The sequence below is a fragment of the Capra hircus genome, chromosome 28 (genome assembly GCF_001704415.2).
Source record: "Capra hircus breed San Clemente chromosome 28, ASM170441v1, whole genome shotgun sequence".
In the NCBI taxonomy this organism is placed as follows: domain Eukaryota; kingdom Metazoa; phylum Chordata; class Mammalia; order Artiodactyla; family Bovidae; genus Capra; species Capra hircus.
Genome location: NC_030835.1, coordinates 20,509,867 through 20,535,143, shown reverse-complemented (window position 1 = coordinate 20,535,143; position 25,277 = coordinate 20,509,867). Strand labels below are relative to the sequence as shown.

At 44.0% G+C, this 25,277-nt stretch overlaps 1 protein-coding gene across 1 annotated transcript in view; it reads left to right on the top strand.

The window, feature by feature from the left end:
* The window catches only part of STOX1 (storkhead box 1), a 66,609-nt gene continuing 45,830 nt past the window's right edge, over window positions 4,499–25,277 (top strand). Inside the window, exon 1 of the mRNA XM_018042639.1 lies at window positions 4,499–4,900. Coding sequence (XP_017898128.1) covers window positions 4,591–4,900 — 310 coding nt within the window. The 5' untranslated portion in view covers window positions 4,499–4,590. The remainder of the gene's footprint in view (window positions 4,901–25,277) is intronic.

Sequence of the window (25,277 nt, the reverse complement as noted above, 5' to 3'; positions counted from 1 at the left end):
AGCTATCTTTGCTATCTAGACTTTGCGATAGCCTTGGGCAAAATTTTCCTTACCATTTTAACAAGGACCAGAATAGTTTTTTGGTTTTTTAAAAATCATTTCTCACATCAGAATTATGGAGTTTCTGGTATTCTTAGCCTCTTAGTGTTCCAAGCTAAGGATCTTTTTTCTCCAATCTTTTTTTGACCTCTTGCCATTGAGAAAATAAAGAAGTGAAATGTTTAAAGGCAGGCTTCCCTGGTGGCTAAGTGATAAAGAATCCACCTGCCAATGCAGGAGACGTGGGTTTGATCCCTGATCTGGAAATATCCCATGCCTGAGCACCACGACACTTGAGCCTGTGCTCTAAAGTCTGGGAGCCACAACTGCTGAGCCTACATGCCCTAGAGCCCATGCTCCACAACAGGAGAAGCCACCACATGAGAAGCTAAAGCACACCACAACTAGAGAGTAGATCCTGCTCTCCACAACTAGAGAAAAGCCTGCACAGGAACAAAGACCCAGAGCAGCCAAAAACACATAAATAAAAACAATTTTAAAAATAAATGTTTAAAGGCAAATCTGAATCAATTTAGGGATATCTGACCCTCAGGCTCTTTTTCATCTCTTAGGACCTCATTAGGCTCAATGATCAGAGAAGGCAATGGCACCCCACTCCAGTACTCTTGCCTAGAGAATCCCATGGACAGAGGAGCCTGGTGGGCTGCAGTCCATGGGGTCGCTAAGAGTCGGACACGACTGAGCGACTTCACTTTCACTTTTCACTTTCATGCATTGGAGAAGGAAGTGGCAACCCACTCTAGTATTCTTGCCTGGAGAATCCCAGGGACAGAGGAGCCTGTTGGGCTGCCGTCTGTGGGGTCGCACAGAGTCATGACTGATGCGACTTAGCAGCAGCAGCAGCAGCAGGCTCAATGATTACCGAAACTGCATTAGGGTTTCTACTGTTGGGAGTGAAGGTGGAGCTGTAGAATTGTGAAGCTGCAAGGAACTCCAAGAAATCTCTCAGGTCAGTCAACTGTTCTGGTAACTCAGTTTACAGACAAAGCTACTGTGGCCCAGAGTCTTGCCTAAATAAAACAGCTAGAATAAAGGTAATGTTTTTTCTTTGAAAAGAAATGGCATTAAGTGTCCTTCCCCTGCTCCCACTTCCTTTTTTCTGTCCTGAGTCATCACAGTTGCTTGGGAAAGCCTTACATTTTCCTTTGGGAAATGGAAACAAAAGTCTGTATGGCTTTTCTCCCCCCTCTCTGATAAAGGAAACAAATGTGCGGCAGAAGCAGAAATGGTCATAATAAAGTGAATCCAGATATAAAATGCTCTCTAAATCAGCCTAAAGTGTCAAGGCTTGATTTTCTGAGTTAAGGGGAACGAACTTCAACTTGATGAATTTTAGTGTGCAAAAAATTTTGAGGTGGTCAATACTGACTATAACGTGTGTCATAAAATGACTCCAGAGAAACAACTGAAGTGCAGGTGCGTGGGACCTGGGTGCATGTTCCTTGAGGCTTTGACCTCAGCATTGACTGTTGGACACCAAGGTCTGCCTGTGATTCAAACTCAAATCAGAATGCTTCTGTGTATGGCGGTGACACCAGGCTAGCAAGAAAAACAGGGTTATCCTGGATCAAGCACTAGTTAAATTAGATTTGATTCAGATGGAACAAATCTATGCCCCAGGTACTGGGCTATATGATGGGTCACAGAGATGAATCAAGCAGAAGCCTGGCCCTCTCAAGTTGCCTAAAGAGACAGGTAAGTAAATATTATAACTTTTAACACACAGGTATTATGAGAGGGTTAACAAAGCTCTAAGTACAGATTTAATTTTCCTGGATTTGTCACAGGTTTTATGAGCTGGCCTTTGTAGTATACCACCTGATGGAAAGGGGAGAGGCCTTCTAGGCAGAGAAAATAGTGTGAGCAAAGATGTGGAAGCATATTTGGGAAGGTGCGTAATTTTGAGTAGCTGCAATCCTTGGTGTGGATTGGAGGAGGAAGGCAAGGATGGAGATGGAGGACAGGCTGGAATCGGGGTGTGAAAAGCACTGAATCAGGATTATTGAACTGGATCATCTGTCCTAAGATAGGACAGACACCAGGCAGATGTGAGCATCCAGTGACCCGGTTCATCTTTTCTGGCAATTATAGTGTAAGCAAGAATGAATCTGTTACCCTTCAGTTTTCTAAACCAAATAAGCTCACAAGATCCATTTGCCAGAGTTGGCCTTGTCTTGACCATGTTTCGGGAGGTCTACTCCTTAGAACTGTCCCAAACAAAAAAACTTAGGGGTTTACATGATACCCAGAAAACGAGGAAAACAGAGCTTGGTACTTTTCCTGGGGTGCTCATTCAGTTACCTCAGCACCTCCTGACACCGAGTACTGATGTCAATGTCACTGGCCCCAGCAATGGGCTTGACTGCATTGCCTCCGAGAGCTTGTCACTGTGGTTCTCGAGGCTGATGCCTCAGAGTGTAGTCTCTACACGTACCTGCAAGTGTCCCTCGATATAGGGTGCTCCCATAGTGCCACTCCCTCCATTCAATCAAAGGCACTAGCTTCCTGTTCCCTTCTCTCTAGGATAAGCCATCTCAATCCTCCTAATGGTCTTGAAGCCCAAAAACTCTACTGATCCTATGGTCCTGTCCCATGAAATGCCACTGTATTTTTGCAGACATTAGCAAATTAAGTGACCTAAATCTTTACAAAAAGTAAAAATGGGAGACACAATGAATGTGCTTTGAGACTCTGGAGACATGGTCTTTCTAAGGTGGGATTGTACCAGCAGAATTTCAGGCCTGATGAGGTGGGCAAGAGAGAGATCATCAGGAAATAGGAGAATGGAAAAGTGAAATGCATTGCTGGCAGTCATTTGCTCTGGAGGGAAGATGGGGCTCAATAATAAGACCCCCTTTCAGATGGTTAATTCTGAAAATAAAACTACACATGTCAAATTCTCAATACAGTTCTAGGTAGAGTGAGTTGAGTGTAAACGGAAATTATCATGTCATAGATACTAGAAATAAAGAGATATCATAGACAGTCATAGATGCTAGATATAAAGATTAAAGTCATAGTTCCCCAGGTTGGGGAACACAGTAATGTCATCTCTCACAACAGAGAGGAGGAGCTTGGCTATGCAGACAGACATTTAGTTCATTTGGGCTCTGTGCTGTATTTATCCATCTATCCATCTCAGACAGAAAAGAAATGTGAGATGGTTGTCTCAGGTTTGCCTGCTTATTTAAACTGAAAATTGTGTCAGACTTAATTTGTCATAGGGAGCCCTGACTTGGAAGTTGTCTGACACCATTTCTTACTATTTGTATGACCAGGAAGTGCTTCTGAATCCAACCTAGCTTCAGTTACCTTATCTGTTAAAAACAGAGGGAGAGATCCGAAGAGAAGTTAACATGGAGTTGTGAAATTAAGGCCTCCAGCATAGTGCCCAATATATGTTAGCTCTAGCTATTAACAACATCCCCTATCATTTACTGTGGTAATGACTCACTAGGAGTAAGGTGAAGATTATCTCAGATTATTGTAGTTGTTGCTGATGACTGATAAGCTGAGGGAGTGGGAATCTGGATTGATTCCCAAGTCTCCTCAAGCCCCTCTGCTCCCTCTTAAAGTGCTGATTATAGACTGCCCTTCCATTCCTTTCTGTTCTTACCCCCAGGAGCTCTCACCCAGTGCAACAGTCAGGATTCCAGGATTCCTTCTTTCCCCTCAGCATCTGAACTGCCCCCCATGCTGCGAGGCACTGGCTAGAGTCTTTCCGTACACTCCTGGGGATTCTTGTCCGAATCCCCATCCCAATCCAGGCCTGAATCCCACGGATTTCACTACAGCGCCTCGCCAGCAGATCGAGATGGAGCCTCTGGATCATTCTTTGTCCCTTAACACTTCAAGTGAATGGGATAACCCAGGAGAGGGACCAGACACTAGAACCTCAGAAAGTCACGAAAAAGGTTCTTAGAATTGAGTCCCAACTCCTTATTTTACTAGAGAGTAAACGGAGGTCACAGAGGAAAAGTAACTTACGCAAACTGATTAGAAGCAACGGAGACCTAACTCCTGACCCGAGGGCATTCACCCCTCGTGGCGTCTTCTTGGGGGCGATCTCCGGGCTCTGGGGAACCCTGACCTGCCCTTCGCGCCGCAGTTGGAGGGAGCTTGGTTCCTCGGGAGCTGCGGGCGCCCCCCGCCCACCGGTAGGGTAAAAGCCCCAGTGACGGCCCATGAGGGAAGAGGAGCTCGGGTTGCCGGGAAGCAGGGAAGTGGAGAGTCCCCCGGAGTGGGAGTTGGGGCATTGGGTTGGGGTATGGAGAATGACCTGGGAATTCAGCACTTGGAAACCCCTATTGGCTGCCTCTCGGGTGAGAGCAGTGGCCGTTCCCAGGCTGCACGTTCCGCCCCACCCCCTGCCCGGCGCTCAAATCGACCCCGCCCCCTGGAGCCCCGTTCCCCCGGCAGCCGGCGCCGCGCACAGTAAGCCGATCCCTCCCGCAGACCGCGGCCACCAGCGCACCGAAGCTGCGGAACCCGGCGATGCGCTAAGCTGCGGGCCCTGGCCGCCGAGGCAGCATGGCCCGGCCCGTGCAACTGGCGCCGGGTTCCTTGGCGCTGGTGCTGTGCAGGCTGGAGGCGCAGGAGGAGGCGGAGGGTGCGGAGGAGCCTGGCGGGCGCGCTGTGTTCCGCGCCTTCCGAAGAGCCAACGCGCGCTGCTTCTGGAACTCGCGGCTGGCGCGCGCCGCCTCGCGGCTGGCCTTCCAGGGCTGGCTGCGGCGCGGGGTGCTGCTGGTGCACGCGCCTCCCGCCAGCCTGCAGGTGCTGCGCGACGCCTGGTGTCGCCGGGCCCTGCGCCCGCCGCGGGGCTTTCGCATCCTGGCGGTGGGTGAGTGCGGGGCCGGGAAGGGAGAGCGTCAGGCGCGAGCTGCGGGACCGAGCCCTGGCCTTTGGGGCGGGAACTGGCGGTGGAGGGTGTGGGTTTGGGAGCGCAGACAGTGGCTGGAGAAGGACTGTCTTGAGATGTTCCTACTTGCTGGGACCCAAGAGCTTCCACCTTCAACAAAACATGACTGGACGTGCCCTGGGCCAACTTTAGGGTGTCTCCATTCCTCAACTCTTTGAGGCAGTGAAGTGCACAGGTTCCTGATCGAAGGAACTTTCACTCTGGAAAAGTGATGTTTTAGGGAGAGAGTTTTAGGGCCCCGGGAGCCGGAGCTGTGCGGTCAGGAGACAGGGGCCTCAGCCCCAGCTTCATGGGTGGAGGTGCTTAGGAAATGTACACCAGGAGCTGGCCAGAATCTACCGATTGTGAACTGGCTGATGTTTTGTTTGTTTCGTTTCAAATTACACGCTTGGAGCGGACAACAGGCTGCGGTTTTCACGCCCTGCTGTACCGGGTGTGTGGTGGTCTTGGCACAGAGCCTAGTGGAGGGTTTGGGGTCCTTAACTGCTAGGGAAAAAGAAATGACAATTGGCGTTCTGGACACATCCCATCCCATTAGCTAAATAGGGAGAATTCCTCCTTTCCAGTCTTTTCAGAGTCCATTTGTTAGGAGACAGCAGCTTTTTGCTTGTGTAAAATAGCTTCTCATTAAGAACATAAGCCGCCACATCACTGAGTGGTCTCTGGTACCCACTAAACTCATGTGAGTGTCAGCTCCCTATAAACAGCCTGGTTCTGTCTGCACTTATGTGGGGCTGTACCATTGGATGGTGTGCTATTGACAAGTCACCAGTTGTTCCAGCCCTCAATTTTGACTCCTACCAAAGAACCCCTCTCCGTCTCAGCCCATAAATCATCCTCGGAAGAGGAGGAGGAGAACAAGGAGCAGCAATAAAATACATTTGTTTTAGTTCCCAGGTGTAAGGGAGCAAGACAGCATGAGGTCCTTGATGTTGTATATCATCTGCTCAGAGGCGATGTCTCTACACCCTAGGCCAGTGAGGCTTCTCACCTCCATGCATCCAGTTCTGTGTGGTACCTCTACCCACCCCCACTTTTCTTCCCTTCATTTGCAAAGCCACATACACACATTTCATCTCCTTTTACTTGCAGGAATGAGTAAAGAAAATAGGTTTCTGGCTTTGATAGCGGTGAACCAAGTAGCCAAGCCAAAATTCTCAAAGGGGAAGGGGTCAGGCTGGATGAAAAGCTCTTTTCAGTCCTGTGTCCTCCCTCGGTTTTTCTGGTTTGAATTAGCGGCTGCATTCTCTGGTTCCTCCACCGCACAGAGCATATTGCAGAGAAGGAGTGGATGGGGTTGGGGTCTGGACCTGAGGGTGAAATAGGGAGGGCTTGTGCTAAGCCAGAGGTAGCTGTGATACTGCCACCTGGGGTGTAGCCAGCAGCGGTGAATGCTGGTTCGTGGATTGACCCTGTTTGCTGCCATCTGAAAGACGCTTTGGACAAAGTGAACATATCACCAGGTACTGTTAATTCTCCACCCATCAGATAGTGCTGCCTCATCACACAGTTCAGGATATGATGGACACTGTATTCTATGGAGTGTGCAGCAAAGTGGTCTTTACTCTGGGTCATCGCCCCTGATGAGGGGCTCTTTGAGGGAATAGTTTTGAGGTTATTTAACAGAATATTGATAAGAATTTGAACATAAGTTGTACAAAACCACCCACTGGGACATTTTGAGGAACAAAACAGGGAAGATCTTATTTGATGCTGGTCAGTGGATACACATGGGGAGAGAGGTTTGTTTTAAATGTATTCGCTAATTACTAGTCCAATTTGAGGGTCCTTGGGTCAGATTGCAGGAGAGGAGGCATCAAGGCAGCTCTTGGGCCACCGCAAGAGTCCCAGAAGGTGGTGAGAGGAGTGGATTTCTCTCAAAGAGATATTGGGAATTTCAGTCCACTTCCTTTCACAAGTCTGGCAGCTCTGGCTTCCAGAAGCTAAAATGAACTACCAGGAAGGCAAGGAAGAACAGCTGAGAACTAATGCAGGTTTTCACTCCACTCTCAGTACCTTGTGGGAAAGAGCAAAATGTTAGAAAAAGACACAAAGAATCAATTTGGTCAGATCAGTTTGGTCTCTTTGGCATACATTTTTCATTGTTCTTTTGTTTTTTGAGGCTCATGTCCTCCTATGTGAGGGGTTCCCTGGTGGCTTAGCGGTAAAGAATCTGCCTACCAATGCAGGCGACGTGGGTTTAATCCCTGGGTCCAAGGGAGAAGGAGTCCCATGGACACAGGAGGCTGGCGGGCTATAGTCCATGAGGTCACAAAGAGCTGGACATGAGTTAGCAACCAAACAACAACTCTTATATAAGAGCATCTGGGCTTAAGAAGTGTTGCTGGCCAGCTCAGACAAAGTGCAGGGAGGCAAGGAGGAATGGCCCTCAGTTTTATAAGCCTGCTGTGCTCCATGGGGCCTTCTCCTAGGCTTCCAAACCTGGGGCTCATGGTGGCCTTGTAAGATTTGAAGAGAGATTGCTGTGGCCAAGCAGACAGCAGACAGAACCCCAGGGACAGATTTGAATGTAAGGCCTGCAGCAGTTTGTTTCTCCCATATTTTGTGGATCTTCTTTCTCTATTCACTTTCTCTACCCCAGCTTTACTCTGGTGAGAAAAATAGTTTCCAGGCTGACAGTATTTCCCTAAGGGGCCAAGGGTCTTTATCAGGATAACCAGGCGCTAACTCTTCTTTTGTGCTCTAGTCCTCAAGTGTTTTCTGTTTCTGTTCTTTTTTTAAAAAAAATTAGCAAATGACGTTAACAACTGATGGATTGATCTCTGGAAGCTTCCCAGAACTGCAGGTGGTGGAGATGGGGGACACCTGTGTTTGTTTGGATGAATCAGTTCTTACTGGAGGACCACACCCACTGGGGAGTTGAAAGGTTAATGATGGCCTCCTGGGGGAAGAGAGGGGTGGCCACTTGGCCAAACCAGTTTGTTTTCCAAAATTGATAGTTGAGGTATCCCAACTCTTTCACACCCACTGTGGCCTTTCATCTTTTTCACTGAATGAGAATGAAAATAAGAATGCCTGTGGGGACTTCCTTGGTGATCCACAGTGGTTAGGATTCTGGGCTTTCACTGCTGTGGCCAGGGTTCAATCCCAGAAACCAAGATCCTTCAAGCTGTGCAGCACTGCCATAAAAACAAAACAAAAAAATGCCTGTGGCTTTTTCAAAATACTCGCTTCATTAATGTATTCATATGCTAGGTACTGTTCTAGTTTTGTTTTTGTTTTTTTCCTGTTTTAGTGTACATTTTACTCAGAGTTGAATGTGTTCAAGGAGAGAATGGAGTCAGCCTGTGTACTTCATATTTACTTCAAGAGGGGAGAGCTGAGTGGCAGCCTGTGTTCTGGAAGCTGGCTGGCTCACACAGTCTACATCCCACAGGGACAGATGTGGGCACTGCAAGACCTGATTCTTGCGAGTCTCTGATTCAGCTGGACAAGAGAATCCTGGTGTGTGCTTTGAAGGGTCCTAAAGATCAGGCTGTCAGGTTGGTGAAGGGGAGGTGATGGGAGGACTTTCCCACCTCTCCTCATGTCTCTCTTACCTGCTTCTTGAAACATCTCTGAGCACAGAGGTATCAAGGTAAAATGACAAGTGCTCCTTCTGAGTAGAGTCCAGCCAGTAATTTATGCTAAGTGTAAGTTTCAAACTCTGTTTCTGGGGTCTTATTTGGGGGAATAGTTCAAGGATACGTAGGCCCTGATGGTACAAGAGCTGGGCAAACATCAGAAATATTCTGACTGACTTTATCTGATTTTGGGAATGGTCAGGGGAGGGTTATGGAGAGATGGTGAGGAGAAGGAATGGTCCAACTCGTATTCTTTCTTGTTTCTGGAGTCCTGTCGTGAATTGGCAGTAGGGCCTCTTGTTGGGTTCAGTAGCTAATGGAATTTTTAGATGAAATTAACAGTGAAATTCCCAAATTATAAATGTAGTATTTCATGCATTTTTCATATAATATACATGAGTGTAACCCAAATTTCCAACAGAGTTTGAAAAATTACCATGACCCTAGAAAGTTCCCTCTGCCCTTTCCCAGTCAGCTCTGCCCCCACCCTCAGAAGTAACCACTTTTCTGTGTAAACCATAAATCAAGTTTGCTTCTTCAAGCACTTCACATAAGTGAAATAATAGACTATATACTTTGGTGTGAGGATTCTTCATTCAGCCCAATGTTTCTGAGATTTATCTCTGTTGCATTATTAATTTGTTCCTTTTTATTGCTCAGGAGAAATCCATTTTACTAATGTCAATATATCACAGTTTATTCATTTATCCTTAGATGGACTTCTGGGATGTTTCCAATTTATGGCTAATATGAAAAACTTTTATGAATATTTCTGTACACTTTTTTAATGCTTTTATTTCTTTTGGGTCCTTACTTAGGAGAGGAATTGCTGACTCCTTAAGTAGGTTATGTTTCGTTTTCTGGCACCTTTTCCCAAAGTGTTTGTACCATTTTACACTAATTTTATATTCCCCAAAGATTTTCTCCAGTGTTTTCAACTATAAGTTTTATGGTTTTACATTCAGGTCTATGAGCGATTTTATTTATGTGAGTTCCCTAGTGTCTCAGTTGGTAAAGAATCCGCCTGCAATGCAGGAGACCTGGGTTTGATCCCTGGGTTGGGAAGATCCCTTGGAGGAGGCCATGGCAACCCTTTCCAGTAGCCTTGCCTGGAAAATCCCCATGGACAGAGGAACCTAGAGGGCTGCAGTCCATGGGGTCACAAAGAGTCAGACACGACTGAGCGACTAAGCACAGCACACAGCACGTGAATGGTATGAGGTGTAGTTTGAAGGTTTTTCTTTTCTTTTTGCATATGGGTGTCTAGTTCATGACAGTTTGTTGAAAAGACTAACCTTTCTCATTGAATTCCATTTGCAACTTGGTAGAAAATCAATTGAGTATATATGTCAGGGGTCAGTTCCATTCATCTTGAGTCTGTCCTTTCACCAATACTATACTTATTGTACTTTATAGTAAGACTTGAAATCAGATGTTGTGAGTCCTCCAACTTTGTTCTTCCTCAAAATTGTTTTGACTACTCTAGGTTCTTTGTTCTTACACATAAATTTTAGAATCAGCTTGTCAATGTCTCTCAACAAAACACACCTGGAATTTTAATTGAGATTGTATTGAAACAATAGATTAATTTGAAGTTAGATGAGAAATTAATCCTGGTTTTCCTCAAACTGCACTGGTTTTAGAAATGATAAGTCTTGCATCTTGGGAACCCCCTCTATCCTGGGCAGACTGGGATGCTTGGTCACTCTTATTTGGGGAGAATTGACATCTTAACAATTTATGAACATGGTGTATCTCTGAGTGGTCTTAATTTGTCTTGGCAGTGATTTGTACTTCTAAGTGTTTAAGTCCTAAATATCTTTTGTTAATTTATGTCCCTGAAAACAATTTTGGATTCTATTGTAAATAGAATTACTTTAAAATAAACTTTTTATTTTGGAAAAATTTTTGATTTACAGAAAAGTTGCAGAGTTTCATATTCATTACCCAGTTTCACGTAATGTTTTACCTTACTTTAAAAGAAGTTGAGATATAATTCCCATAACATAAAATTAACCATTTTAAAGTGTACAATTCAGTGGGTTTTAGTATATTTACAGTTGTACGATCATTCCCATTATCTAATTCTAGAACATTTTCATCACTTCCAGAGAAACTGTGTACCCACTAGCAATATCTCCCCATTCTCCCCTTGCCCAAGCCTTTGCCAACCAGTAATCTACCTTCTACCTTTATGAATTTGCCTATTCTGGACATTTCATGTAAATGGAACCCACACAATATGTGGTCTTTTGTGTCTGGTACATTTTACTTAGCGTAATGTTTTCAAGGTTCCTTCATGTTATATCTTATGTACTTAATTTTTATGGCTGAATAATATTCCACTGCATGGATGCACCACATTTTGCTTTTCTACTCATCAGCGGATGGTTATTTGAGTTGGTTCCACTTTTTGGCCACTGTGAAGAACACTATGAACATTTCTATGCAAGTTTGTGTGTAGACATATATTTTTATTTTTGGGTAGATCCCATTTGGTTATTTTTTTAAATATAATGGATGGGAAATTGTTTTATTATTTGATTATTTATTTTTTGGTTGTGTTGTGAGACTTGTGGGATCTCAGATCCCCAGACCAGGGAGTGAACGTACTTCCTTGGCAGTGAGAGAGCCAGGTCTCTAACCGCTGGACCACCAGGGAATTCCCCATTTAATTATTATTTTTTTTAATAATTTCTCTAATGAGATTTCTGACGTGTCCATTACAAGTATGTTTTCTTTTCTTAAAAAAATCTTTCAGAATAGCTATACCAGCTTCTTTAAAAATCCTTGTATCCCTATATGGGCCACCAAAAAAAAAAAAAAAATTCCTTGTAATTATACCATCTCAGTCATCTCAGGATCAGTCTCATTGGTTGCCTTTTCTTTGGAATGGCTCACTTTGTTTATATTGTCTAGACATAGATGGTATCTCTGACATTATGGATCGTCATTATGGATTATATCTCTTACATTATGAGTCATATGCTGTAGAGACTCTGGATTATTATTTGCCTCAGTAGAGTTTTTTTGTTTGTTTATCAAGCAATGATAGTGCTCAATCTCTGAACTCTGTCTCCCCTGCAGTAAATGGCAGGTTGAAATCTCTTAAGGGAGGCTGCTTGTGCCCTCTGCATGCATAGTTCATAGTTCAGTCATGAGCTTATATTTAGAATTTGGGGTTCCACCTCCATGGCTCACTCCTTTTCAGCATCACTTTCTTGCTGTTGTAGCTGCTCCAAAGTGGCCTTAGATTCTTTAATCCAGTAAGATCGGCTTTTGGGTTTCTACCATAGTTTCAGTCTCCTGGCCTGGCTCCTAGTGTAGCTCGCCTTTAGGTGAAGGGCCATAAAAAATGAGAAACTTATGTATTGCCATTTCCTTCTGCGAGGACTGCCCTTCCAGTTTCTACTGATTTTCGTTGCATTTCAGTACTTTCAAGTTAAAGTTTTTATATTTTGTCCAAAGTTTATGGTGGTTTTTTGCAAGAAGGTTGGTTTAATAATAACTTGTCCACCATTATTAGAAATGAAACCTCATTAATGGGTATTTTTAAGCCCTGCCTTTTTCTCTTTTAAAACATCATGACCACAGAGAAATTAATGGTTATGACAAGATCATTTAGTGTTCGTCGCTCAGTTGTGTCCAACTTTTTGTGACCCGTGGACTGTAGCCTGCCAGGCTCTATCCATGGAATTCACCAGATCAGAATACTGGAGTATTCCCTTCTTCAGGGGATCTTTCCTACCCAGGGGTCGAAACAGGGTCTCCTGTGTTGTTGCAGACAGATTATTTAGCCAGTCATCAAAACAAAGGGCTCTGTTCCATCTCTTTTCTCTCCCAAACAGACCTTGGTATCCAGTCTTTTATAGCTTGATTATTCTTTTTCTTCTGTTTAGTAGTAACCTGAAATAACTCTGCCCACTTGGCAGACAGGAAATGGAATGAATCAAGCCTGTGATGTGGCTGGTATTGTTTGGGTTTCTTACCTTGAGTTTCTTGCCTTCCTCTCTATTCACCACCAGTTCCTCCAGGGTTCCTGTAAAGATTCTGGAAATTTTCACCAGCCAGTGCCCTGGCACTCACTCTCCCTGTGAGCCTGTCAGATTCCTACCAGGCCTTTGGTTCACTCCAAGGTTTGGGAAATGGCAGAAGCAGCTGCTCTGACCCTGCTTTTTCTCTCATTTCCCTTTCTACCCGGGATCTTTCTTTCTGTTTTTCTGGCTTTGTTCTGCCAGATGTTGCCTTTTTCCTTATTCTGGGCAGGGGCAGCTGCAGGGTTTAGTCTGAAAGAGCCAAAGGGCTCACAACAGGGTGTCTTGTAGACACATTGCTGTTATCAAGCTGGATGATCTGAATGTTGCATCTGGGTACTTAATGAGTGTCCTTGGCTTCATGTTTTGATTTGGCAACAGGTGGCTGAGAGGCAGCACCTCTAGTGGCCACCGTGTATGTTGAGGTCCAGTGGGATTTAAAGTGCCAACTTGAAAATCAACTTGGATTCCTCTTCCTTCTGCCTCATCCCCAGCCAGTATGTCACCAAGCTCCATGAGGCTTACTCCTTGGTGTCTCTCAAACCCACCCCTTTCTCACCATTTCCACTGCTACAGCTTTATCCAACCAAGATCCACCATGTCCTACCTGAATTATGGCTCCAGCTTCCTCCCTTTTTATGGTCCTGTCTCCTGGCTGGCCCTGGACACTCCAGTTCATTCCCCATCCTCCAGGTGGACAGACTGTCAGCATCTAAACTGCAGATATGATTCTGCTCTTTATCTGCTAGAGTCCCTTCTGCTTTTCTTCTTATCTTTTCAGGAAAAGTCCAGAGCCTTTAACATGTGCTGCAAGGCTCTCTAATCCAAGTCTAGCCTGAACTCCCCCCCCAGCCCATCTCCCCCATCTTCTGAGAGGTGCCTGCCTTTCTTTATCAGTCAGGGATCAGTCAGAGAAACAGAACCACTGTGAAATATATATTAAGAGATTTATTACAAGGAATTGGCTTTGCATGATTGTGAAGGCTGGCAAGGCAAGTCTAAAATCCATTGGTCTGGCCATCATGAAAGGCAGGCTGGAACTCTCAGGCACACGCCTAGGCTGCTCTGCATAAGTGGAATTTCTTCTTTTGAGGAGCCTCAGTTCTGCACGTAAGCCTTTTCAACTGATAGAAGCCTAAATTGTCAAGGATCACCTCTCTTATTTAAGTTTTATTGACTTTAATCACATCTATAGTTTTAAAGTGAAGCCTAGATTAGCATTTGATTGAACAGCAGTATCTATAGTCTAGCCAGCTGACATAGAAGACTAACCATCATTTCCCTTCAGCCAGACTTGGGCACTGTGTTCCGAACACACTGGGCTCTCACATGGGCTATCTTTGCATGCTGTTCTCCCTGGGGTGCCTGAGATGGGTGTTCTTTGTTGTTGTTCAGTTGCTAAGTTGTGTCCGACTCTTTGCAACCCCGTGGACAGCAACACGCCAGGCTTCTCTGTCCTTCATTATCTCCCAGAGTTTGCTCAAACTCATGTCCATTGAGTCAGTGATGCCATCCAACCATTTCATCCTCTATTGCCCCCTTCTCCTCTTGCCCTTAATCTTTCCCAGCATCGGGATCTTTTCCAATGAGTCAGCTCTTTGCACCAGGTGGCCAAAGTATTGGAGCTTCAGCTTCAGAATCAGTCCTTCCAATGGATACTCAGGGTTGATTTCCTTTAGGATTGACTGGTTTGATATCCTAGCTGTTCGAGGGACTCACAAGAGTCTTCTCTGGCACCACAATTTGAAAGCATCAGTTCGTTAGTGCTCACCCTTCTTTATGGTTCAACTCTCACATCCATAACATGACTACTAGAAAAAGCTTTGATTATATGGGCCTTTGTTGGCAAAGTGATGTCTCTGCTCTTTTAATATGCTGTCAAAATTTGTCATAGCTTTTCTTCCAAGGAGCAGATGTCTTAATTTCATGGCTGCAGTCACTGTCTACAGTGATTTTGGAGCCCAAGAAAATAAAGTCTCTCACTGTTTCCATTGTTTCCCCATCTATTTGACATGAAGTGATGGGAATGGATGCCATGATCTTAGTTTTTTGAATGTTAGGTTTAAGCCAGTTTTTGCACTCTCTTTTACTCTCATCAAGACACTTTAGTTCCTCTTCCCTTTGTGCCATTAGAGTGGTATAATCTGCATATAGGAGATTGTTGGTATTTCTCCTGGCAGTCTTGATTCCAGCTTGTGCTTTATCCAGCCCAGCATTTCTCCTGATGTACTCTGCAAAGAAGTTGAATAAGCAGGCTGACAATGTACAGCCTTGACTTACTCCTTTCCCAAGTTTGAACCAGTCCATTGTTCCTAGTCTGGTTCTGTTTCTTCCTGACCCACATACAAGTTTCTAAGGAGGCAGGTAAGATGGTCTGGTATTCCTGTCACTTTAAGAATTTTCCATAGTTTGTTGTGATCCACACAGTCAAAGGCTTTAGCATAGTCAATGAAACAGAAGCAGATGTTTTTCTGGAAATCCCTTGGTTTCTGTGTGATCCAACGAATGTTGGCAATTTGATCTCTGGTTCTTCTGCCTTTTCTAATGCCAGCATGTACATGTGGAAGTTCTCAGTTCATGTACTACTGAAGCCTAGCTTGAAGGATTTTGAATATTACCTTGCTAGCATGTGAAATGAGCTCAATTGTATGATAGTTTGAACATTCTTTGGCATTGCTCTTCTTTGGGATTAGAGTGGACACTGACCTTTTCCAGTCCTGTGGCCACTACTGTTTTCCAAATTTGCTGGCATACTGAGTACAGCACTTTCACAGTATCACCTTTTAGGATTTTAAATAGCTCAGCTGGAATGCCATCACCTTCACTAGTTTTGTTCGTAGTAATGCTTCCTAAGGCTCACTTGACTTCAGACTCCAAGATATCTAGCTCTAGGTGAGTAACCGTGGTTATCCAGGTCATCAAGACATGTTTTCTATAGCTCTTCTGTGTATTCTTGCCACCTCTTCTTAATGTCTTCTGGTTCTATTAGATCCTTGCCATTTCTCTCTTTTATTGTGCCCATCCTTGAATGAAATATTCCCTTGGTATCTCCAGTTTTCTTGAAGAGCTGTCTAGTCTTTCCCATTTTGTTGTTTTCTTCTATTTCTTTGCATTGTTCACATAAGAAGGCTTTATCATCACTCCTTGCTATTCTCTGAAACTGCATTCAATTGGGTAGTTCTTTTCTTTTCTCCTTTGACTTTTGCTTCTCTTCTCTTCTCTTCTTAGTTATTTGTAAGTTCTCCTCAGATAACCACTTTGCCTTCTTGCATTTCTTTTTCTTTGGGATGATTTTGGTCACCACTTCCAATACAATGTTACAAACCTCCTTCCATAGTTCTTCAGGCACTCTACCAGATCTAATCTCCCTTGAATCTATTTGCCACCTCCACTGTATAATCCTAAAGGATTACATTTAGGTCATACCTACATGGTCTAGTGGTTTTCCCTACTTTCTTCAATTTAAGCCTGACTTTTGCAATAAGGAACTGATGATCTGAGCCACAGTCTGCTCCAGTTCTTGTTTTTGTTGACTGTATATATAGCATCACCATCTTTGGCTGCAAAGAATATAATCCATCTGATTTCAGTTTTGACCATCTGGTGACGTTCATGTGTAGAGTTGTTTCCTGTGTTGTTGGAAGAGGGTATTTGCTATGACCAGTGTGTTCTCTTGGCAAAACTCTGTTAGCCTTTTCCCTGCTTCATTTTGTACTCAAAGGCCAAACTTACCTGTTAATCAAGGTATCTCGACTTCCTACTTTTGCATTCCAATTCCCTGTGATGAAAAGAACATCTTTTGTGTGTGTTAGTTCTAGAAGGTCTTGTAGGTCTTCAACTTCAGCTTCTTCAGTGTTAGTGGATTATTGTGATATTGAATAGTTTGCCTTGGGGAATGAACTGAGATCATTTTGTTGTTTGGGGGATTATATACAAATACTGCATTTCAGACTCTTTTGTTTGCTATGAGGGCTACTCCATTTCTTCTAAGTGATTCTTGCCTACAGAATTAGACATAATGGTCATCTGAATTAAATTTGCCCATTCCTGTCCATTTTAGTTCACTGATTCCTAAAATGTCGATGTTCTTCTTGCCATCTCCTGTTTGACCACTTCCAATTTACCTTGATTCATGGACCTAACTTTCCAGCTTCTTATGTAGTATTGTTCTTTACAGCATTGGACTTTACTTTCACCACCAGACACATCCACAACTGGGCGTCATTTCCACTTTGGCCCAGCTCTATTTCTGGAGCTATTTCTCCATGCTTCCCCAGTAAGCATACTGGACACCCACTCATCTGGGGGGCCCATCTTCCAGTGTCATATCTTTTTGCCTTTTCACACTGCTCATGGGCTTCTTGAGGCAAGAATGCTAGAGTGGTTTGCCATTCCCTTCTCTAGTGGGCCACGTTTTGTCATTGCTTCACTGAGTCATGCAAGCCCCTTCACTGTGACAAAGCTGTGATCCATGTGATCATTTTGGTTAGCTTTCTGTGATTGTGGCTTTCATTCTGAAGTCTGTAGGATTGTAGTTCTTGCTTCTGTCTGCCCTGTGATGGATGAGGATAAGAGGCTTATGCAAGCTTCCTGATGGGAGTGACTGGCTATGGGGAAAACTAGGTCTTGTTCTGGTAGGCAGAACCATGCTCAGTTCAGTTGCTGTCGTGTCTGACTCTGTGCAACCCCATGGACTGCAGCATGCCAGACTTCCCTGTCCATCACCAACTTCCAGACCCTGCTCAAATTCATGTCCATCAATTTGGGGATGCCATCTAACCATCTCATCCTTTGTGGTCCCCTTCTCCTCCTGCCTTCAATCTTCCCTAGCATCAGGGTCTTTTCCAATGAGTCAACTCTTCAACACCTGGCATCAGGTGGCCAAAGTATTGGAGCTTCAGCATCAGTCCTTCCAATGAACATTCAGGACTCATTTCCTTTAGGATTGACTGTCTTGATCTCCGTGCTGTCCAATGTACTCTCAAGAGTCTTCTCCAACACCACAGTTCAAAAGCATCAGTTCTTCGGTGCTGAGCTTTCTTTATGGTCCAACTCTCACATCCATACATGACTATGGAAAAACCATAGCTTAGACTAGACAGACCTTTGTCTGCAAAGTGATGTCTCTGCTTTTTAATCTGCTGTCTAAGTTGGTCACAGCTTTTCTTCCAAGAAGCAAGCATCTTTTAATTTCATGGCTGCAGGCACCATCTTCAGTGATTTTGGAGCCCAAGAAAATACAGTCTGTCACTCTTTCCATTGTTTCCCCATTTATTTGCCATGAAGTGATGGGGTCTGATGCCCTGATCTTTGTTTTTTGAATGTTGAGTTTTAAGCCAGCTTTTTCACTGTCCTCTTTCATGCTCAAGAGGCTCTTTAGTTTCTCTTTGGTTTCTGCCATATGGGTGGTCTCATCTGCATATGTGAGATTATTGATATTTCTCCCAGCAGTCTTGATTCTAGCTTGTGATTCATCCAGCCCAGCATTTCTCTTGATGTATTCTGCATAGAAGTTAAAAAAGCAGGGTGAAAGCATACAGCCTTGTCATATTCCTTTCCTGATTTGGAACCAATCTATTGTTTCATGTTCAGTTATGTTGCTTCTTGACCTGCATACAGATTTCTCAGGAGTCAGGTCAGGTGGTCTGGTATTCCCATCTCTTTAAGAATTTTCCAGTTTGTTGTGATCCACATAGTCAAAGGCTTTGGTGTAATCAATAAAACAGAAATAGATGTTTTACTGGAACTTTCTTGCCTTTTCGATGATCCAATGGATGTTGGCAATTTGATCTCTGGTTTCTCTGCCTTTTCTAAATCCAACTTGAACATCTGGAAGTTCTCAGTTCACTTACTGTTGAAGCCAGTGTGGGAGAATTTTGAGCGTTACTTTGCTAGCGTGTGAGATGAGTGCAGTTGTGTGGTAGTTTGAGCATTCTTTGGCATTACCTTTCTTTGGCATTGGAATGAAAAATGACCTTTTCCAGTCCTGTGGCCACTGCTGAGTTTTCCAAATTGGCTGGCATATCGAGTGCAGCACTTTCACAGCATCATCTTTTAGGGTTTGAAATAGCTCAACTGGAATTCCATTACCTCTACTAGCTTTGTTCATTGTGATGCTTCCTAATACCACTTGACTTCACATTCCAGGATGTCTGGCTCTAGGTGAGTGATCACACCATTGTGGTTATCTGGGTCATTAAGATCTTTTTTGTATAGTTCTTCTGTGTATTCTTAAATCTATTTGTCACTTCCACTGTATAATCATTAGGGATTTGATTTAGGTCATACCTGAATGGCCTAGTGGTTTTCCCTGCTTTCTTTAAGTCTGAATTTGGCAATAAAGAGTTCATGATCTGGGCCACAGTCAACTCCCCGGTCTTGTTTTTGCTGACTGTATAGAGCTTCTCCGTCTTTGGCTGCAAAGAATGTAATCAATCTGATTTTGGTGTTGACCATCTGGTGATGTCCATGTAGAGTGTTCTCTGGTGTTGTTGGAAGAGGGTGTTTGCTATGACCAGTGCATTCTCTTGGCAGAACTCTATTAACCTTTGCCCTGCTTCATTCTGTACTCCACGGCCAAACTTGCCTGTTACTCTAGATGTTTCTTGACTTCCTACTTTTGCATTCCAGTCCCCTATAATGAAAAGGATATCTTTTTTGGATGTTAATTCTAGAAGGTATTGTAGGTCTTCATAGAACTGTTCAACTTCAGCTTCTTCAGTGTTACTGGTTGGGGCATAGGCTTGGATTACCGTGATATTGAATGGTTTGCCTTGGAGACGAACAGAGATCATCATGTCATTTTTGAGACTACCTCCAAGTGCTGCATTTCAGACTCTTTTGTTGACTATGATGGCTACTCCATTTCTTTAAGGGATTCTTGGCCATAGTAGTAGACATACTGGTCATCTGAGTTAAATTCACCCATTACAGTTTATTTTAGTTCACTGATTCCTAGATCTGATAGACAGAGTGCCTGATGAACTATGGATGGAGGTTCGTGACATTGTACAGGAGACAGGGAGCAAGATCATCCCCAAGAAAAAGAAATGCAAAAAAGCAAAATGGCTGGCTGAGGAGGCCTTACAAGTAGCTGTGAATAGAAGAGAAGTGAAAAGCAAAGGAGAAAAGGAAAGATATATCCATTTGAATGCAGAGTTCCAAAGAATAGCAAGGAGAGATAAGAAAGCCTTCCTCAGTGATCAGCGCAAAGAAATAGAGGAAAACAATAGAATGGGAAAGGCTAGAGATCTCTTCAAGAAAATTAGAGATACCAAGGGAACATTTCATGCAAAGATGGGCTCAATAAAGGACAGAAATGTTATGGACCTAACAGAAGCAGAAGATATTAAGAAGAGGTGGCAAGAATACACAGAACTATACAAAAAAGATCTTCACGACCCAGATAATCATGATGGCGTGACCACTCACCTAGAACCAGACATCCTGGAATGTGAAGTCAAGTGGGCCTTAGAAAGCATCACAATGAACAAAACTAGTGGGGGTGATGGAATTCCAGTTGAGCTATTTCAAACCCTAAAAGATAATGCTGTGAAAGTGCTGCACTCAATATGCCAGCAAATTTGGAAAACTCAGCAGTGGCCACAGGACTGGAAAAGGTCATTTTTCATTCCAGTCCTAAGAAAGGCAATGCCAAAGAATGCTCAAACTACCACACAATTGCATTCATCTCACATGCTAGCAAAGTAATGCTCAAAATTCTCCAAGCCAGGTTTCTGCAATACGTGAACTGTGAACTTCTAGATGTTCAAGTTGAATTTAGAAAAGGCAGAGAAACCAGAGATCAAATTGCCAACATCCATCGGATCATTGAAAGAGCAAGAGAGTTCCAGAAAAACATCTATTTCTGCTTTATTGACTATGCCAAAGCCTCTGACTGCATGGATCACAACAAACTGGAAAATTCTTAAAGAGATGGGAATACCAGACAGAGAAATCTGTATGCAGGTCAGGAAGCAACAGTTAGAACTGGACATGGAACAACAGACTGGTTCCAAATAGGAAAAGGAGTACATCAAGGCTGTGTATTATCACCCTGCTTATTTAACTTATATTCAGAGTACATTATGAGAATGCTAGGCTGGATGAAGCACAAGCTGGAATCAAGACTGCTGGGGGAAATATCAATCACCTCAGATATGCAGATGACACCACCCTTATGGCAGAAAGTGAAGAAGAACTAAAGAGCCTCTTGATGAAAGTGAAAGAGGATAGTGAAAAAGTTGGCTTAAAGTTCAACACTCAGAAAACAAAGATCATTGTTTCCGGTCCCATCACTTCATGGCAAATAGATGGAGAAACAGTAGAAACAGTGGCTGACTTTATTTTTGGGGCTCCAAAATCACTGCAGATGGTGACTGCAGCCATGAAATAAAAAGACACTTACTCCTTGGGAGAAAAGTTATGACCAACCTTGACAGCATGTTAAAAATCAGAGACATTACTTAGGCAACAAAGGTCCATCTAGTCAAGGCTGTGTTTTTTCCAATAGTCATATATGGATGTGAGAGTTGGTCTTAAAAAAAGCTGATCACCGAAGAATTGATGCTTCTGAACTGTGGTGTTGGAGAAGACTCTTGAGAGTCCCTTGGACTGCAATGCTATCCAACCAGTCTCTCCTAAAGGAAATCAGTCCTGAATGTTCATTGGATGGACTGATGCTGAAGCTGAAACTCCAGTAATTTGGCCACCTGATGTGAAGAGCTGACTCATTTGAAAAGACCCTGATGCTGGGAAATATTGAATGCAGGAGGAGAAGGGGATGACAGAGGATGGAATAGTTGGATGGCATTTCCGACTCAATGGACATGAATATGAGTAAATTCTGGGAGTTGGTGGGACAGGGAGGCCTGGCAGGCTGCAGTCTATGGGGTTACAAAGAATCGGACATGACTGAACGACTGAACTGAATTGAATTCTGTGTATTCTTGCCACCTTTTCTTAATATCTTCTGCCTCTTTTGGATCCATACTGTTTCTTTCCTTTATTCCCATCTTTGCATGAAATATTCCCTTGGTATCTCTAATTTTCTTAAAGAGATCTCTAGTGTTTCCCATTCTATTGTTTTCCTCTATTTCTTTGCACCGATCAGTTGAGCCATGCCATATAGGGCCACCCAAGATGAACGGGTCATGGTGGAGAATTCTGACAATACTTGGTCCACTGGAGAAGCAAATGGCAAACCACTTCAGTATTCTTGCTAATAGGTTTCGGTGAACAATGTTGGATTTGTGACCTGTGAAGAAGTTTAGCTTCAGGACCTGGGACCAGGCTTGATCACTCAAGAGCTTTTGTGTGGCAGGGTTTTATTAAAGTGAAAATGGACAGAGAAAACTTCTGTCAGACATCAGAAGTGGGACAGACACCCTCACCAGGCTCATCATGGCCTTATATACTTTTACCAGACTCCCACAGATGGTTCTTGTTAAGAAAGAGAAACATGTCCTTGAGCGAGATACATTGTTGTTATATAATCATTAGTACAGAGCTTAAGGGAATACATACCCTTGAGCAAAATGAGTTGTTTTGTTGTGTAAGCATTCAGTTCAGTTCAGTCGCTGTCGTGTCTGACTCTTTGCGACCCCATGAATCGCAGCACGCCAGGCCTCCCTGTCCATCACCATCTCCCGGAGTTCTCTCAGACTCACGTCCATCGAGTCGGTGATGCCATCCAGCCATCTCATCCTCTGTCATCCCCTTCTCCTCCTGGCCCCAATTCCTCCCAGCATCAGAGTCTTTTCCAATGAGTCAACTCTTCGCATGAGGTGGCCAAAGTACTGGAGCTTCAGCTTTAGCATCATTCCTTCCAAAGAAATCCCAGGGCTGATCTCCTTCAGAATGGACTGGTTGGATCTCCTTGTAGTCCAAGGGACTCTCAAGAGTCTTCTCCAACACCACAGTTCAAAAGCATCAATTCTTTGGCGCTCAGCCTTCTTCACAGTCCAACTCTCACATCCATACATGACCACAGGTAAAACCATAGCCTTGACTAGACGGACCTTAGTCGGCAAAGTAATGTCTCTGCTTTTGAATATGCTCTCTAGATTGGTCATAACTTTTCTTCCAAGGAGTACGCGTCTTTTAATTTCATGGCTGCAGTCACCATCTGCAGTGATTTTGGACCCCCAAAAATAAAGTCTGACACTGTTTCCACTGTTTCCCCATCTATTTAGATCTGGACTTAAAGAAAATAACATCTTATGTGACTAAGACAAAACAATGTAGAAAAAAAAGTTTGTCCTTTTCTCCTCCTTGAGAGCCCCAGGCCCCTTTCTCCTCCTCAAGGCCTGGACCCCTTCCTCCTTGGAGGGCCCCAGACTTGTTATCAACCTACCTAAGAATTAGCTCTCTCATTGCCTTGAGAACCCCATGAACAGTATGAAAAGGCAAAACACTGAAAGATGAACTCCCCAGGTCGGTAGATGGCCAATATGCTCCTGGAGAAGAGTGGAGAAATTTCTCCAGAAAGAATGAAGAGATAGAGCCAAAGCGAAAACAATGCCCAGTTGTGAATGTGACTGGTGATGAAAGTAAAGTCCAATGCTGTAAAGAGCAATATTGCACGGAAATCTGGAATGTTAGGTCCATGAATCAAGGTAAATCGGAAGTAGTCAAACAGGAGATGGCAAGAGTGAACATTGACATTTTAGGAATCAACGAAGTAAAATGGACAGGAATGGGCAAATTTAATTCAGATGACCATTATATCTACTATTGTGGGCAAGAATCCCTTAGAAGAAATGGAATAGCCCTCAAACTCAACAAAAGAACCATGCTCAGTAAATCTTTAATCTAATTGTCTACTAATGGGTGGGGCTCTGCTCTCTCCCAGTTAGTTGTTTGTCCTGAAGCGACCCAGGTGAGCCTGAAATCTACAGGCTCTATGGTCGGGGGGTTGGCGACACCCAAGAGGACTTAGGTCAACATGCACCTCCCAAAACTGTTGCTGCCAGGGCCCATGGGTGTTCTCTGGTTTCCCCCATATCTGCCATGGCTAGAGTCACCATCACCGTATGTACTTAAATGTCTATTGTTCTCCAAGGAAAAAACAAAGTCCTGAGTCATCCTTGAGTTTCGGATCCTTCATTCTTACCTCTCGTACTGGCTGAGGGATGAATGTCCCAGAAAATTTGGTGGTTATCTCCAGACTATTTGTTTAAAAACACGATCATTTTCCTTCCTTTATTGTACCATGTGTTAAGCTGCTTAAGTACCTCCGTGAATCTTGCACATGATACGATACTACTAAAGAACACCAGCATAAAATTATCTTCAGTTGCTGAATTATCTTCAGTCTCAGCAAAACTGAAAAGCTGAAAGTTTCCTGACCACTTAGAACCACTTTGGTTAGTGGAGAAAAATCAGGTTCAAATTCCTGCCCTGCCACTTACTAGCTCTGTGACCTGGAGCTAATTACTTAGCCCTCTCAGCTCTATTGTTTTCATAGGTACAAAGGAGGTTATAGCAACTTCTTTGCAGGTTGTTTTGAAGAGGTACCTGAGAGTACTCAGCCTATGGCTAGCTAGTCCAGAGTCAGAGTCAGGAAAACAACACAAAGGCATGGAATCTTTAGCATGGAGGGCGAAGGAAATGTGTCTCTAGATTCTCATTTTCGCTAGCCTGTCTCCACTGGGGCCTGTGCTGAATATTGCTGGTCTGGCACATGACTGTGTTCAAGATCTCTGTCCTTTCGTCCTTGCTTCCTGTTTTCACCAGGCCCTTGGTGCCAGTCAGATCCACAACCCTTTGAACCTTATCTCAGATCCAAAGGGTGCCTGATGCTATAGAAGAACCCTGAACTGGAATTTCCATACCTGAGTTTGAAACTAACCGTGCTGCTAAGTTGCAGGGAATCTTTAGGTCAGTCACCTCACTTCTCTGGGCTTCTGGGTGCTCAGCTGTGAATAGCCCACTGCTCGCTTTGGCTTTGAGACTGGCTCAGGCCTCCCAGCTCCTGGCTTAGCACTAGCCTGTCTGAATCAGCCTGCCAGTCACCTATGTCAGGAGGCACAGGGAAGAACAGATGAAAGCTCACGTTAAAGTTGCTTAAGTTATTTTCCACAATCAGGGATGTTGTACCTTCCCCTTATTCCTTCCCACACATCTTGATTCTCTAATAGTATCCTTTTTCACCATGTGTCTGAAGTCTCGAGGCTGTTGGAGCTCTCCATGCTGGGCCTCCCTTGCTCACACCATCATTTATTAGGTATGCACTGAGCCTTTATTATGTGGCTGGCCCTGTACACACCAGGGACAAAAGGCTCATACCCTGACCTTAGGGAGCTTGTCGACTAGGGTCAGATGAACAAATAAGTGGTACAGAATCATATGGAGCAAATTGAAAAAAAAAAAAAAGAATCATATCGCGCAATAGAAGGGCAAACGACCAAGAGCCCCATAAGCATGTACACAGGATTCCAGGAGAAAGTGATACCTGAACCAAGATAGGAAGAATAAGTAGATGTTAGCTTGATGAGAAGCACACTTTAAGCAGAGGTCGGGGGTCGTGTGTCCCTGGGCATGGCCCACATGGGAGAACCACAAGCATCTGAGCACAGCCAGAGCATGGAGTAGGAGGTGGGCAGTGGCATGGAGGGTCTGGAGAGGGGCTGGCCTGTGACAGGCCTTGGCTGCTGTACTGGGGCATGTGGATTTGAGCCT